The sequence below is a fragment of the Salvelinus alpinus genome, chromosome 8 (assembly GCF_045679555.1).
Source record: "Salvelinus alpinus chromosome 8, SLU_Salpinus.1, whole genome shotgun sequence".
NCBI lineage: Eukaryota > Metazoa > Chordata > Actinopteri > Salmoniformes > Salmonidae > Salvelinus > Salvelinus alpinus.
In genome coordinates, this window is record NC_092093.1 from 70286165 (window position 1) to 70303770 (window position 17606).

Consider the following 17606-nt stretch of genomic DNA (forward strand, 5'->3'; position numbering starts at 1 on the left):
ACACGAAGCAATTTGGACACAATTTCTGTTGCAGATGCAAGTTGCAAGTGATATCATCTAAAGCACCTTTGCTGATACATAAAGCAATTCAAACGCCATTCAAATTGCATGCAACAGCCAATCATGTCATCAATGGAGTAAAGTACTTAAGTAAAGACTATTTAAAGTACTACTTAAGACGTTTTTTGGGGCATCTGTACTTAACTATTTATATTTTTGACAACTTTTACTTGTACTACATTCCTAAAGAAAATAATGTACTTTTTAATCCATACATATTCACTGGCAAAATTCTTTCCAATATGTCGAGTAATTATCTTCTTGTTTTCTCATGATTTGGATAGGTCTAATTGTGTTGCTGTCCAGGGGCTCTGTGGGGTCTGTTTGTCTTTGTGAACAGCCCCAGGACCAGCTTCGCAGAAGTGGTTAGATTCTATGGATTCTTCAATTACATTGAGCTGATTTCTAACGTGCTGTTCCTTCATTTTCCGTAGTGTATTTCTGTATTGTTTTAGTGATTCACCATAGTAAAGCCGTAGGCTCAGGTTGTGTGGGTCTCTAATTTTTTGGTTGGATAGGTTTCTCAATTTCTTTCTTAGCTTTTTGCATTCTTCATCAAACCATTTGTCATTGTTGTTTCATTTTCTAAGGTTGTCTGTTTGAAATTTTTAGATTTAATAGGGAAGCTGAGAGGTCAAATATACTGTTTAGGTTTTCTACTGTTAGATTTACACCTTCACTATTATAGTGAAACATTCTGTCCAGGAAATTGTCTAGAAGGGATTGAATTCGTTGTTGCCTTATTGTTTTTTGGTAGATTTCCACACTACTCTCCTTCCATCTATAGCATTTCTTAATATTTTTCAGTTCCTTTGTCTTTGATGCCTCATGACCGAGCAAAACTCTGTCAAGTAGTGTGTGATTTTGCTATGATCTGATAGGGGTGTCAGTGGACTGTGCACGCTCTAAGAGACTCTGGGTTGAGATTTATTTGTTTAAATTTTATTTCACCTTTATTTAACCAGGTAGGCTAGTTGAGAACAAGTTCTCATTTGCAACTGCGACCTGGCCAAGATAAAGCAGAGCAATTCGGCACATACAACAACACAGAGTTACACATCAGAGATCAGTGATAAAGTAGTTTACAGTACTACTGCCAAGAGATGAGCTACAGTTGAAGTCGGAAGTTTACATACACTTAGGTTGGAGTCATTAAAACTCGTTATTCAACCACTCCACAAATTTCTTGTTAACAAACTATAGTTTTGGCAAGTCGGTTAGGACATCTACTTTGTGCATGACACAAGTCATTTTTCCAACAATTGTTTACAGACAGATTATTTCACTTATAATTCACTACATCACAATTCCAGTGGGTCAGAAGTTTACATACACTAAGTTGACTGTGCCTTTAAACAGCTTGGGAGAATGTCATGGCTTTAGAAGCTTCTGATAGGCTAATTGACATCATTTGAGTCAATTGGAGGTGTACCTGTGGATGTATTTCAAGGCCTACCTTCAAACTCACTGCCTCTTTGCTTGACATCAAGGGAAAAAGAAAATAAATCAGCTTCTGACCTCTGAATAAAATTGTAGACCTCCACAAGTCTGGTTTATCCTTGGGAGCAATTTCCAAATGCCTGAAGGTTCATCTGTACAAACAATAGTACGCAAGTATAAACACCATGGGACCACGCAGCCGTGATACCGCTCAGGAAGGAGACGTGTTCTGTCTCCTAGAGATGAACCTACTTTGGTGCGAAAAGTGAATATCAATCCCAGAACAACAGCAGAGGACCTTGTGAAGATGCTGGAGGGAACAGGTACAAAAGTATCTATATCCACAGTAAAACGAGTCCTATATCGACATAACCTGAAAAGCCGCTCAGCAAGGAAGAAGCCACTGCTCCAAAACCGCCATTAAAAAAGCCAGACTACGGTTTGCACATAGGGACAAAGATCGTACTTTTTGGAGAAATGTCCTCTGGTCTGATGAAACAAAAATAGAACTGTTTGTTCATAATGACCATCATTATGTTTGGAGGAAAAAGGGGGAAGCTTGCAAGCCGAAGAACACCATCCCAACCGTGAAGCAAGGGGGTGGCTTGCATCATGTTGTGGGGGTGCTTTGCTGCAGGAGGGACTGGTGCACTTCACAAAATAGATGGCATCATGAGAAAGGAAAATGATGTGGATATATTGAAGCAACATCTCAAGACATCAGTCAGGAAGTTAAAGCTTGGTTGCAAATGGGTCTTCCAAATGGACAATGACCCCAAGCATACTTCCAAAGTTGTGGTAAAATGGCTTAAGGACAACAAAGTCAAGGTATTGGAGTGGCCATCACAAAGCCCTGACCTCAATCCCATAGAAAATCTGTGGGCAGAATTGAAAAAGCGTGTGCGAGCAAGGAGGCCTACAAACCTGACTCAGTTACACCAGCTCTGTCAGGAGGAATGGGCCAAAATTCACCCAACTTATTGTGGGAAGCTTGTGGAAGGCTACCCGAAACGTTTGACCCAAGTTAAACAATTTAAAGGCAATGCTACCAAATACTAATTGAGTGTATGTAAACTTCTGACCCACTGGGAATGTGATGAAAGAAATAAAAGCTGAAATAAATCATTCTCTCTACCTTTATTCTGACATTTCACATTCTTAAAATAAAGTGGTGATCCTAACTGACCAAAGACAGGGAATTGTTACTAGGATGAAATGTCAGGAATTGTGAAAAACTGAGTATAAATGTATTTGGCTAAGGTGTATGTAAACTTCCGACTTCAACTGTATGTGTGTACCTACCATAGGAGTCCCCTTGAAGCCTACCATTGACTATGAACATACCCAGCGTCCGACAGAGCTGTAGGAGTTGTGACCTGTTTTTGTTGGTTATGTTGTCGTAGTTGTGTCTAGGGGGGCATATGGGGGAGGGAAGGTTGTCACCTCCAGGTAGGTGTTTGTCCCCGTGTGCTGAGGGTGTCAGGTTCTTGTACAGTTCTGGCATTTAGGTCGCCACAGACTAGTACATGTCCCTGGGCCTGGAAATGGTTGATCTCCCCCTCTAGGATGGAGAAGCTGTCATCGTTAAAATATGGGGATTCTAGTGGGGGGGATATAGGTAGCACACATGTGGACATTTTTCTCTGATTAGATAATTCCCTTTTTCATTTCTAGCCAGATGCAAAATGTTCCTGTTTTGACTAATTTAATAGAGTGGGTTAGGTTTGCTCTATATCAAATTAGCATATCCCCTGAATATCTTCCCTGTTTCCCACCTGGTAGATTGGTGGACTACCAGCTCTCTGTAACCTAGAGGGCAATCAGTGGGTCCATCTCCTCTATACCATGTGTCTTGTAGGATGACAATGTCTGTATTTCCAATTTCTTTGATGAAGTCTGTGTTCCTGCTCTTTAGGCCAAAGACAGATGACCTTAGACCTTGTATATTCCAGGATGAGATAGTAAAAGCTTTGTGTTCCATAGTGTCTGGTGTTGTTTTTGTGTGGTTTAGGCCCGGACCATCACAGTAGGTGTGAGCAGAGCATGTTGAGCATCTGATACATACCTCTTAGGTCGCAGGATGGGATATGGGCGGGTGTAATACTGGGGTTTGGGCCTGTTGCTCTGCTCACGGCTTGGGCATATGTCCTGCTGTCATTTTGAGTTCCTTGCCGAGGAGCGGGGGGCATGGGGTGGGCAGAAGGAGCATAGGTCTGATATGGGGGGGCCTATATAGAGTGTGGCCAGGGGTGGTCTTAGCTGGTTGGGGTGTGGCTGGTGATGCTGTGTTCTGGGTGTAGTTCCTCTTGGCATGGGTTGTCTCAGTGCAGGTCCTTCAGGGCGGGGTCTTGCAGGTCTGCGAGGGTGTCTCGCTGGTCTAGGAGGGGTGTCCATTGCTCTGTTGCTCCTGTGTGAGGTGCTGGAGCTACGATTGAGGGTGTCGTCCTTCAGGGTCCTGGCAAACAATGAGATGGCTGCCTTGTAGAGGTAGACCTGGTCGTAAAGTCCAGGGTGGAGTGGTGGGCCACGTATGCATTAGGTTTTGAGGCACAGTCTTGTGAAATGCTTGCATTCACATGCTGTATGGTGGCAGGGTGAAAATATTTTTGTGGTAGCAGGGTGGAGATAACCACTTGTGCTTTGGGGAAAGTGGAAGATGTTTTTTCAATCACTCCCTTGAGTGCTGTGGCCACCCTTTCCTGCTGCGCTCTCAGGTCATTTGTGTCAATGTGAATTATGATGTGGCTGGGGACCCTAGTCTGTCCCCTGACAACAGCTCCAGGGCATGCCTAGTGTTTGGTCACCAGAGCTTAGCCACTTTGTGTTTGTGAAAAAGTTTATCCACTTGAATGTATTTGCCATTTGAGTCAATGAGGAGCACAATCTCTAGCTTTTGTATGTTCTCAGTGGATGTGTTGGGGTTGTCAAGACAGCAATCAGGGGAGCTGACAGGGGGGCTGTTAGGAGGGGGTGGGGTCTGTTGGGTTGGTGGGTCCTGTGTTGTCTGTCCCATTGTTGTGTTGGAGTCGGGGTCTGGGGCGGGCTGTTCTGCTGGCTTCTCTGTCACACCTCAGCTTTCTCAACTCTTCAATCAGTGCCATGTGTGCCTCTAAGTTCTCTCACCTCAGTCCGTAGAGCAGCCAGCTCTCTCAGACTGCAGTCTCTTGACATAGGGCTAGTGTGCCTTTGTAGCACTGTGCCATGCCAGGGGATGGTCTGTGTGGAAAATTAAGTTGCTTACGTTCCCCTCTTTGTAGCAGTCAGCAAATAGTGTCCTGGATTGTCCTTGAAGAGCTTTTTTGTACTTATTCCTTGCAGTGTATTTTTAATATCCCCGGGGTACTGTATTCTAATAACCTCTGGACAGGGATAAGCCATGTGGGCTTCAAAGGCCTCTACATTTGGGTGGGTGGGGGAGCTGGGGAACTCTCCTGCCATTGTTAGGCTCAAGAGTTTTCACTCCTCTCACTTCACACTTCAGTGATAATTGATCAGTTCAGTTTCTTTCCTAGCAGCTTGGTACTTTGTAGCATTATTTATTAAGCTTTACATAACACAATTCCCTCGAGATTATTGTCTTTTACTTTTAGCCTTCAGAAGTAGGTTCAGACTGAACTTTACTCACTCAGTGTTGTTGCAGATGGTATTTCCAGGTTCCGCTGTGTTTCCTCTGCAGGTTTTGGTTTGTTAGAAGTTTTTTTCTTGATAGTCCTTGGTAGGAATAGTCCATTCAGGTCATTTTGTCTTAAATCAAGGTTTTCGGTGTGGAATTGTGATTTGGATTGAAGGTGTTGAGGTTAATATCCTGTATTAGTCCTTGCGAAAAAAATTACAGTTTATCTACATTCATCCAACTCTAATTCTATATTTTTTCAGGAGACCTCAGGAGCTCATGCTCTCGGTGTGTGTGTCTCTCTCTCTCTATCTATCCCCCTCCCTCTTTCCCCCCCTTTAGAGGTGGTCAATGAAATTAGCAGCATGATGTCTGGGTAGCTAAAAGAACCTGGAGTCTCATATAAAGAATGCCCAAGTCCCCAATGCTTCATTATGATGAAATGGACCATGTAAAAATGACATATAGAGGAACAAAGTACCCAGACACTAAGGAATCTGTCTGAAGTTATTCTCATATTATTATTTACTTTGTTGTAAAGTTTCAGGTAAAGAAGTTTCACTTCAAACAACCTGTAGACGTGTTGACCTTCTCTACCTGCACTGTTTCATGTTCTCTCGCTTTTATTTTTCTTCTCTCACCTTCTTTCTCTGCAAATCCCATATTTCAGAGGGCCACATCGGTTGCTTAGAAACCTTCAAAACATATTTTTTGGAGGTGATTATTCCAGACCAAAGCAGAGGATCCAGAGCTTCAGAAGGAATGCAGCTTCCCTCGTCTGTTTGGAGCTCAGATAATTACCAGGCTCAGAAACATCCCTCTCTCTCTTAATTGGCTGTCAGAGTCGGACAGAAGTGATTATGACAACAGCGAGTAATTTCTTCCAGCCATTCATTTTACATTAGAATGTATGACTGGCTAGATGAAGAACTCAAGACTTCTGTGACACTCACACCAGCAAGGGGACTGTGTGAGGTGATCTTTTGTGGATTTACTGTTGAGTGTAAGTGGCTATGTGCGTAGGTACATGTGTATGAATTTATGTGTGTGAGTCCTGTACCTCTCCTCTCGGTTCTGCCCCACACACACTCGTCCTCCGTGGCGCGGAGTGGGGTTGCTGCAGGACCTCTGGCGGACCTGGAAGCCAATGCCACAGCTGGTACTGCAGGGAGCCCACAGAGTCCAGGGGGTCCACGCTCCATTCCTATAGAGAAACACAGACCACAGGGTTACACACAACGAGCGAGGCGGTGGAGAAAGATAGAATGCTTGCTATTGGGAAAATGTTTCTGTTGTCGAATGAAATATATACTCTATTTCATGTATTATCCATAACATGAACTGAAAGCTTGTGGTGTCTTTGTGAGAAAAGGGCAGATTGACAAATACAAATGAAAAGACAGACAGACAGACAGACAGACAGACAGACAGACAGACAGACAGACAGACAGACAGACAGACAGACAGACAGACAGACAGACAGACAGACAGACAGAAAGTCATATACCTGGAGCAGTTGGCCACCTCCACGTTGAGTCCATGACAGGACTGACCCCCACACTGGGGTGTGGGGTTATCACACGCCCTGGTCCGACACAGACAGGACCCAGCACTGCCCCCATCAGTATTGCTACAGGCCCCCCAGCCTGACCAGGACCCAAACCCTCCATCCACCGTCACATTACGCACCTGGGGAAAATACAGAGAGGAGGAAGAAAATACTTAGAACTATGTTGGAGGTAAATAGAAAAGAACGAAGGATAGAGGGGGAGAGAGATGGAGAGAGATGGAATACAGGGAGGGAGTTGGAATAGGGGGGAGAAAGTTGAGGCGGATGGAGGGAGAGATAACTATACACAAACAGGAAGTTTGACTAAACCATATACTCATGTACGGTATATCCACAAGGGTAATAAATAATAATGTAGTCACTACAGATATGTAGATATGGACACTCTGAGATCCAAATAACGAGATATATAAATAAAAAGATAGTGTGATTTTTTTTGAAGTATAATCCACAAGGGACAAAACACGTACTTTAGCTGGGAAATGGATGATGAATGATGAGAGAGAGAAATAAATATTCACATACACACACATAGTTACTCATATACAAATGTCCATTTGTATAAACCAGAAAACAGTGCAGAATTTCGATAGTAATGTATTACAAATGACGGCCCAGCCGTACGGGCTAACTGGAAAGAAATGGTGTGACATTCAAAACCACAGGTGATATGAGCCATGTAATGGTTACATTTCCGGCTAATTTAAAAAATGCTAAGAGCATTTTAACAACAGGAGAGAGAAGGCTTGATGTGTCACTGCTTTGGCGGGAACTGAAATAGCGTCTGCCCTTCTCTTATTGCTAACTGAACCCAGTCGACGGTCTAAATTGGAAGACATCTCAATGAGAGAAACATACTCTTGTGAATGGAGAGAGATAATACAGAGAGAGAGTGGGAGCAGAGAGAGAGAGAGCAGAGAGAGGAAGAAGGGGAGAGAGAGAGAGCGTGAGAGAGAGAGAGAGAGAGAGAGAGAGAGAGAGAGAGAGAGAGAGAGAGAGAGAGAGAGAGAGAGAGAGAGAGAGAGAGAGAGAGAGAGAGAGAGAGAGAGAGAGAGAGAGAGAGAGAGAGAGAGAGAGAGAGAGAGAGAGAGAGAGAGAGAGAGAGAGAGAGAGAGAGAAAGGGAGAGAGAGAGAGAGAGATAGTGACAGAGAGAGAGATAGTGACAGAGAGAGAGACAGTGTGTCTGAGAGACAGAGACAGAGAGGTCATGATCAGATGAGCTCCTGCATTTTTCAGCATTTTCTTTAAAAAAGATAGGTTTAGAGTTAGATAAACTTGGATTTTTTGTCAGGAACACATACAGGATGCTACCCTCTACTACATAACCTTCACTTCAAATCAAAACTCAAAACCTACAACCTGATTTTGGACGGAATTACGGAATCACCTGAAAAGTTCACAACAACCAAGGTTTATAATTCTTTACAGCATATTCTCTGGAAAACAACAGAAACCTGAAAACACCACCCAACCTGGAACTGAGTGAGTAATGTTTAGTCTGAAACTATATTCTATTTCCAAAAGCCAAGAAGAAAAATACATGACATTACTTTATAAGGCCTGAATGGTAACATAATTCTTCCAAGCTTGATACAGCTTCAACTAGCACTGACGTGTCAAGTGAGAGGTGTCAAAGCACATTAGCCCAACAATGGCAGGAGAGTCGAATAGTCTACCCCAACCAAATGGAGAGAACTTAGAAGCTGCCTCCCGCTGTTCAGAGGTAATTAAAATACATTACCCTGTGAGTGTTAAGAATGATAAGGCAAGAAAAGATCACAAAATGAAGCTCCTTATGGAAAATCAAGAGACACTTTTTGCTGACTATTACAAAAATGGGAACATCAGCAACCTTATCTTCCACACAAACCATCCCCTGGCATGGCACAGTGCTATATTAGCACACTACCCCTCTGTCAAGAGAGGGGGGGTTAACGAGGGGTGGAAACTCAGGATTCTTGACAACGAGGACGAGGAGTCAGCTAACATAAATCTATATAAGTCTGGAACAGTAATGGTACAGGGCAACCCCAAACAGTTTCAGCTGGACTTTCATCTAATCAAAGAACTAGCCCAGCAGGAGAAGCTCTCCCTTGATAAAGATACCCCCACCCCAAGTGGGTCAGACCAGACCTCCTCACCATATAACCCCACAGACGAGCAACCCTCAGCAAACAGTCAACCTCCCAGTACAGAGCACTCCTCCCTCATTGAAATGAAGGATACATTTACCCAGCTGGAGGTAAGGCAGGTGGAGCTGGAACAGCAGGTGATTACACTCCAGTCAGCACAGACCCATACAACAGTCCAGCACAACAACCCCTTAACCGGACCAGGAGAGCTGGAGGTGGAGAGAGACATATCTGCACTCTGTACAGTGGTGAGACAACTTCAACAGGAGAAAGAGCAGAAGCAGGAGCAGAACAAAGCACTAGAGGAGAGGATCAGACTGCTGGAGGAGAGGTTGAGGGGGATGGCATGTGACAGAGAACAACCCACTAGGGAGGTGGCCATCCCCACAGAGACGCCAGCAGAACAGCCCACCTCAGCACCCGACAAAAGTCTCGACACCACAGCAGAACAGTCCACACCAGACTCTGACCATAGAGTCGACATCACAGCAGAACAGACAAAAGAAAAACCCCAAGCCCAGCAGCTCTCACCCCCTCTGAGCACCCCCCCTGTCAGCCACCCCGATAGCCCTCCTGACAACCCCCCCACACCCACTGAGGACAAACACAAGACACAGATTGTCCTTCTTATGGACTCAAATGGGAAATATATAGAAGAAAAAAAACTTTTTCCCAAACACAGTGTGTCTAAACTCTGGTGTCCAAACACCCAGCGCGCCCTAGAACTTCTGTCTGAGGACAAACTAGGCTCACCTAGCCACATAATAATACACACAGGCACAAACGACCTGAGAGCACAGCAGGAAAGGGTGGCCACAGCACTGAAGGGAGTGATTGAAAAAGCTTCTTCTACTTTCCCCAACGCACAAGTGGTTATCTCCACCCTGCTACCACGAAAAGACTTCCACCCTGCTACAATACAGCGGGTAAACGCAAGCATTTCCCGTGACTGTGCCTCAAAACCAAATGTTTTTCTGGCCCACCACTCCACCCTGGACTTGAACAGCCTCTATGACCAGGTCCACCTCTACAAGGCAGCAGTGCCCACCTTTGCCCGGACTCTAAAGGACATCGCTCTCAAACGAAGCCCCAACACTTCACACAGGAGCAACAGATCAATAGACACCCCACCCAGACCAGCGAGACACCCTCCAAGACCTCCAGGACCCCCCCCCTAGACCTACACACCCCCCCCACATCAACCATGCCCACACCCAATTTAGGCCCCCTCAGATCAGACCCATGCCACTCCTGCCCACCCCATGCACCCCACCCCCGCAAAGAGGGCATCAACATGGAAGTCACACATACGCCCAGGTAGTGAGCGGGCAAACAGGCCCAACCCCCACTCTTACACTCGCCCAAGCCAACGGCATGTACCAGATGCTCAGCAGGCTCTGCTCACACTTACTGGCCTGAGGCCAAACCCCGACCAACAACATTGGACACTTTATGGAACAAAAAGCCTTCACTATATCATCCTGGAATATCCAAGGTCTGAGGTCATCTGCCTTTGGCCTAAAGAGCAGGAACCCGGACTTCACCAAAGAAATCGGTAATGCAGACATTGTCATCCTGCAAGAAACATGGTATAGAGGAGACGGACCCACTGGTTGCCCTCTAGGTTACAGAGAGCTGGTAGTCCCATCCACCAAACTACCAGGTGTGAAACAGGGAAGGGACTCAGGGGGAATGCTAATTTGGTATAGAGCAGACCTAACTCACTCCATTAAATTAATCAAAACAGGAACATTTTACATTTGGCTTGAAATTCAAAAGGAAATTATCTTAACAGAGAAAAATGTCCTCCTGTGTGCTACCTATATCCCCCCACTAGAATCCCCATACTTTAATGAAGACAGCTTCTCCATCCTGGAGGGGGAAATCAATCATTTCCAGGCCCAGGGACATGTATTAGTCTGTGGCGACCTAAATGCCAGAACTGGACAGGAACCTGACACCCTCAGCACACAGGGGGACAAACACCTACCTGGAGGTGACAGCATTCCCTCCCCCATATGCCCACCTAGGCACAACTATGACAACATAACCAACAAAAACGGGTCACAACTCCTGCAGCTCTGTCGCACGCTGGGTATGTACATAGTCAATGGTAGGCTTCGAGGGGACTCCTATGGTAGGTACACCTATAGCTCATCTCTTGGCAGTAGCACTGTAGACTACTTTATCACTGACCTCAACCCAGAGTCTCTCAGAGCGTTCACAGTCAGCCCACTGACACCCCTATCAGACCACAGCAAAATCACAGTCTACTTGAACAGAGCAATACTCAATCATGAGGCATCAAAGCCAAAGGAACTGAGTAACATTAAGAAATGCTATAGATGGAAGGAATGCAGTTTGGAAACCTACCAAAAAACAATTAGGCAACAGCAAATTCAATCCCTTTTAGACAACTTCCTGGGTAAAACGTTCCACTGCAATAGTGAAGGTGTAAACTTGGCAGTAGAAAATCTTAACAGTATATTTGACCTCTCAGCTTCCCTATCAAATCTAAAAATCTCAAATAGAAAACCGAAGAAAATGAACAACAATGACAAATGGTTTGATAAAGAATGCAAAAATCTAAGAAATAAATTGAGAAACCTGTCCAACCAAAAACATAGAGACCCGGAAAACCTGAGTCTACGCCTTCACTATGGTGAATCACTAAAACAATACAGAAATACACTACGGAAAAAGAAGGAACAGCACGTCAGAAATCAGCTCAATGTAATTGAAGAATCCATAGACTCTAACCAATTCTGGGAAAATTGGAAAACACTAAACAAACAACAACACGAAGAATTATCTATCCAAAATGGAGATGTATGGGTAAACCACTTCTCCAATCTTTTTGGCTCTATAACAAAGAATAAAGAGCAAAAACATATACATGATCAAATACAAATCCTAGAATCAACCATTAAAGACTACCAGAACCCACTGGATTCTCCAATTACCTTGAATGAGTTACAGGACAAAATAAAAACCCTCCAACCCAAAAAGGCCTGTGGTGTTGATGGTATCCTTAATGAAATGATCAAATATACAGACAACAAATTCCAATTGGCTATATTAAAACTCTTTAACATCGTCCTTAGCTCTGGCATCTTCCCCAATATTTGGAACCAAGGACTGATCACCCCAATCCACAAAAGTGGAGACAAATTTGACCCCAATAACTACCGTGGAATATGCGTCAACAGTAACCTTGGGAAAATACTCTGCATTATCATTAACAGCAGACTCGTACATTTCCTCAATGAAAACAATGTACTGAGCAAATGTCAAATTGGCTTTTTACCAAATTACCGTACAACAGACCATGTATTCACCCTACACACCCTAATTGACAACCAAACAAACCAAAACAAAGGCAAAGTCTTCTCATGCTTTGTTGATTTCAAAAAAGCCTTCGACTCAATTTGGCATGAGGGTCTGCTATATAAATTGATGGAAAGTGGTGTTGGGGGTAAAACATACGACATCATAAAATCCATGTACACAAACAACAAGTGTGCGGTTAAAATTGGCAAAAAACACACACATTTCTTCACACAGGGTCGTGGGGTGAGACAGGGATGCAGCTTAAGCCCCACCCTCTTCAACATATATATCAACGAATTGGCGCGGGCACTAGAACAGTCTGCAGCACCCGGTCTCACCCTACTAGAATCCGAAGTCAAATGTCTACTGTTTGCTGATGATCTGGTGCTTCTGTCACCAACCAAGGAGGGCCTACAGCAGCACCTAGATCTTCTGCACAGATTCTGTCAGACCTGGGCCCTGACAGTAAATCTCAGTAAGACCAAAATAATGGTGTTCCAAAAAAGGTCCAGTCGCCAGGACCACAAATTCCATCTAGACACCGTTGCCCTAGAGCACACAAAAAACTATACATACCTCGGCCTAAACATCAGCACCACAGGTAGCTTCCACAGAGCTGTGAACGATCTGAGAGACAAGGCAAGAAGGGCATTCTATGCCATCAAAAGGAACATAAATTTCAACATACCAATTAGGATCTGGCTAAAAATACTTGAATCAGTCATAGAGCCCATTGCCCTTTATGGTTGTGAGGTCTGGGGTCCGCTCACCAACCAAGATTTCACAAAATGGGACAAACACCAAATTGAGACTCTGCATGCAGAATTCTGCAAAAATATCCTCCGTGTACAACGTAGAACACCAAATAATGCATGCAGAGCAGAATTAGGCCGATACCCACTAATTATCAAAATCCAGAAAAGAGCCGTTAAATTCTACAACCACCTAAAAGGAAGCGATTCCCAAACCTTCCATAACAAAGCCATCACCTACAGAGAGATGAACCTGGAGAAGAGTCCCCTAAGCAAGCTGGTCCTAGGGCTCTGTTCACAAACACAAACACACCCCACAGAGCCCCAGGACAACAGCACAATTAGACCCAACCAAATCATGAGAAAACAAAAAGATAATTACTTGACACATTGGAAAGAATTAACAAAAAAACAGAGCAAACTAGAATGCTATTTGGCCCTAAACAGAGAGTACACAGTGGCAGAATACCTGACCACTGTGACTGACCCAAACTTAAGGAAAGCTTTGACTATGTACAGACTCAGTGAGCATAGCCTTGCTATTGAGAAAGGCCGCCGTAGGCAGACATGGCTCTCAAGAGAAGACAGGCTATGTGCACACTGCCCACAAAATGAGGTGGAAACTGAGCTGCACTTCCTAACCTCCTGCCCAATGTATGACCATATTAGAGAGACATATTTCCCTCAGATTACACAGATCCACAAAGAATTCGAAAACAAATCCAATTTTGATAAACTCCCATATCTACTGGGTGAAATTCCACAGTGTGCCATCACAGCAGCAAGATTTGTGACCTGTTGCCACAAGAAAAGGGCAACCAGTGAAGAACAAACACCACTGTAAATACAACCCATATTTATGTTTATTTATTTTAACTTGTGTGCTTTAACCATTTGTACATTGTTACAACACTGCATATATATAATATGACATTTGTAATGTCTTTATTGTTTTGAAACTTCTGTATGTGTAATGTTTACTGTTCATTTTTATTGTTTATTTGACTTTTGTATATTACCTACCTCACTTGCTTTGGCAATGTTAACACATGTTTCCCATGCCAATAAAGCCCCTTGAATTGAATTGAATTGAATTGAGAGAGAGAGAGAGAGAGAGAGAGAGAGAGAGAGAGAGAGAGAGAGAGAGAGAGAGAGAGAGAGAGAGAGAGAGAGAGAGAGAGAGAGAGAAAGGGAGAGAGAGAGACTTTTGACTTTTTGTCTTTCTTTAATGATACATCCTCATTTCATTAAAACCTCACCACCCCCACCCACCTTTAAAAAACAAATATCCCTTGTGCTGTATACTCACCTTGCCCTCTACCCCACGACACAAAACAACATCATACATCTCAATAACCATAACCTAACTACTTCTACAATCGTATATCCAACCCATCTTCCCCAGCGAAACACACCATATCTCCTTAAACATCTACACACTTTTTATCATTTTATAGAACTCAAATTCAACCCTAAGGCACGCAGAGACCATCCCATTAAATACTAGTAAAGGGTCTGTTATCCCCCCACCTTTGACCCTGTTTCTCCTTGTTAGCCAAATAGCCAACTTTGCCTGAGCAAACAGAAAATTCAACAACACATATTAGGCCTTTTCCTTATTCGGGTACCTGGGCCCCTCTCACACAGACATTACAACAGAGACATTAATGGCATTAACCTGAACACACAAAAAACACACGATACAGTTTCACTCATGACACAGAAAGGACACCCCTGTCCGACTCCCGAGTCGACCCGTGCCAACCAGCTACTAGTGGTCAGGCTCCATGTAGAACCCTCCACTGGAGGTCCCCTGACCTCTTTGGTACTGGGAGTTTGTAGAGCCCCCTCCATCTAAAACCCACCATACTCTCCACCCCACATACCCTCTGCCACTGATGTGCCTTTACTCCTGTTAGGCTCCTAATGTTCCTCACCTTAATGCAGAGCTTGTAGAAGGCTTTACCTCCCACCTCCTCAGAGGCTCGGAGTGTTAAAATCCAACAAGTCCTCCATCCCCCTTGCCAGTCCCCAGTCTCTGCCGTCACCTGCAGTGGCGGAAACATTGGTGGCCCCTCCCCCCTTGGCCGCTCAAACACCCCCCCCTTACCGGCTCAGTCAGTGCCTCCTGGACCTCCTCCAGGAATCAATTCAATTCAAGGGCTTTATTGGCATGGGAAATATATGTTAACATTGCCAAAGCGAGTGAAATATATAATAAACAAAAGTGAAATAAACAATAAAAATTAACAGTAAACATTTCACTCACAGAATATTAAGTCTATATACAGTGTTGTAACAATGTGCAAATAATTAAAGTACAAAAGGGAAAATAAATACACATAAATATATGTTGTATTTACAATGGTGTTTGTTCTTCACTGGTTGCCCGTTTCTTGTGGAATCAGGTCACAAATATTGCTACTGTGATGGCACACTGTGGTATTTGTTTGTTTTCAAATTCTTTGTGGATCTGTGTAATCTGAGGGAAATATGTGTCTCTAATATGGTCATATATTTGGCAGGAGGTTAGGAAGTGCAGCTGTTTCCACCTCATTTTGTGGACAGTGTGCACATAGCCTGTCTTCTCTTGAGAGCCAGGTCTGCCTACGGCGGCCTTTCTCAATTGCAAGGCTATGCTCACTGAGTCTGTACACAGTCAGATTTCCTTAAGATTGGGTCAGTCACAGTGGTCAGGTATTCTGCCAATGTGTACTCTCTGTTTAGGGCCAAATAGCATTCTAGTTTGCTCTGTTTTTTTCTTTCTAATGTGTCAAGTAATATTTTTGTTTTCTCATGATTAGTTGGGTCTAATTGTGTTGCTGTCCTGGGGCTCTGTGGGGTCTGTTTGTGTTTGCTTAGGGGACTCTTCTCCAGGTTAATTTCTCTGTAAGTGATGGCTTTGTTATGGAAGGTTTGGAAATCGCTTCCTTTTAGGTGGTTGTGGAATTGAAAACGTCTCTTTTCTAGATTTTGATAATTAGCGGGTTTCGGCCTAAAACTGCTCTGCATGCATTAGTTGGTGTTTTACGTTGTACACAGAGGATATTTTTACAGAATTCAATTTGGTATTTGTCCCATTTTGTGATTTCTTGGTTGGTGAGCAGACCTGTGTCTCAGATTGTTCACAGCTTTGTGGAAGTTACCTGTGGCGCTGATGTTTAGGTCGAGGTATGTATCGTTTTTTGTGTGCTCTAGGGGAACGGTGTCTAGATGGTATTTGTATTTGTGGTCCTGGCAACTGGACCATTTTTGGAACACCATTATTTTTGTCTTACTGAGATTTACTGTCATGGCACAAGTCTGGCAGAATCTGTGCAGAAGATCTAGGTGCTGCTGTGAGCCCTCCTTGGTTGGGGACAGAAGCACCAGATCATCAGCAAACAGTAGACATTTGACTTCAGATTCTAGTAGGGTGAGGCCGGGTGCTGCAGACTGTTATAGTGCCGTCGCCAATTCATTGATATATATCTTGAAGAGGGTGGGGCTTAAGCTGCATCCCTGTCTCACCACATGGCCCTGTGGAAAGAAATGCGTGTGTGTACATGGATTTTATAATGTTGTATGTTTTTCCCCCAACACCACTTTCAATCAATTTGTATAGCAGACCCTCATGCCAAATTGAGTCAAAGGCTTTTTTGAAATCAATAAAGCATGAGAAAACTTTGCCTTTGTTTTGGTTTGTTTGTTTGTCAATTAGGGTGTGCAGGGTGAATACGTGGTCTGGAATATCTACAGCCTAAGAGATATTAGTCCTTTTTGTTGTGCCAGAACTTCCGGGGTTTTCCACTCCTCCTCCCCCAGCAGCCGTAGGTCACCGAGCCTTAGTAAACCCGCTGCCATCAGTCGCTTCTGCAGGATGGCCGATTGAACCGATCTCAAAAGGATGACTGAATTGTGGAAGATAGGCTCCTCCCACACCGACAGCCCAGGCTCCACACCCCCTTCTCGTGTGGTCCTTAGCAGCTGCCAGGCCCTCAGAACCGCAGAGAAAAAAATCTGAGAGACCTGCTGTACTCAGCCTCTCCAGCCTCATAAGGAAGAGCTGCCAGTCCAACCCTAATCCACCAGCTCTCCTCAGCAGCACGCATGCTGGTTCTCTCCATCCGACCTCAGTATGGTACAGCAGTCTCTGCGACGCCTATAGTCGGAATGCAGCCACCCTGCTCTCCAGTTCCACCAGGCCCTGTCCTCCTTCGTGGAGTGACAGTGATGGCCTGACCAGAAAAAATCCACCAGCTTGCATTGCAGATCTTCGATCAGACCGGCAGGGGGGGTTGAGGACAGCCAGTTTATACCACATGCTGCCAGGTTGTTGATTATCAGCACCCTCCCGCTATATGACACTTGGGACAGGAGCCACCTGGCCAGTCTTGACACCACTGCCTGTGAAAGCCACTCCCAGTTCTTCTTGACCCACCTCTGTGAGCCCAGGTACACCCCCAAAATGTTAAGCCCTTCACAACCCTCTGCAAACTCCACAGTCCGCTCCCGCATCTCCCCCACCACAGAGGTCACCCGCTCATCCGACAGCCGCAGACAATGCATACCCTTGGCTTCACCGCTCTGTCTTTCCAAACCAAAGAAGAAGGAGCTGGGAGCATGGAGAACCTAGCTCTTACAAGTGCTCCCTTTGCTTTAACCTTGAAAAAACTGCCAAGGTCCCTACGTAATTCAGCTAAATTAGCCTGGAGGCCTACATTGCCTT

At 44.4% G+C, this 17606-nt stretch overlaps 1 protein-coding gene across 5 annotated transcripts in view; it reads right to left on the bottom strand.

The window, feature by feature from the left end:
• Positions 1–17606, bottom strand: part of sema5a (sema domain, seven thrombospondin repeats (type 1 and type 1-like), transmembrane domain (TM) and short cytoplasmic domain, (semaphorin) 5A) — a 202594-nt gene that overhangs the window by 54025 nt on the left and 130963 nt on the right. For all 5 annotated transcript variants that reach the window (XR_011676583.1, XM_071414898.1, XM_071414900.1 and 2 more), the window contains 2 exons: positions 6621–6802; positions 6174–6317 (listed from right to left, as the gene is read on the bottom strand). Coding sequence is in view for 4 of the 5 variants with exons in the window: in XM_071414898.1 (XP_071270999.1) it covers positions 6174–6317; positions 6621–6802 (326 nt within the window). In the remaining variant the exon portion in view is untranslated. The remainder of the gene's footprint in view (positions 1–6173; positions 6318–6620; positions 6803–17606) is intronic.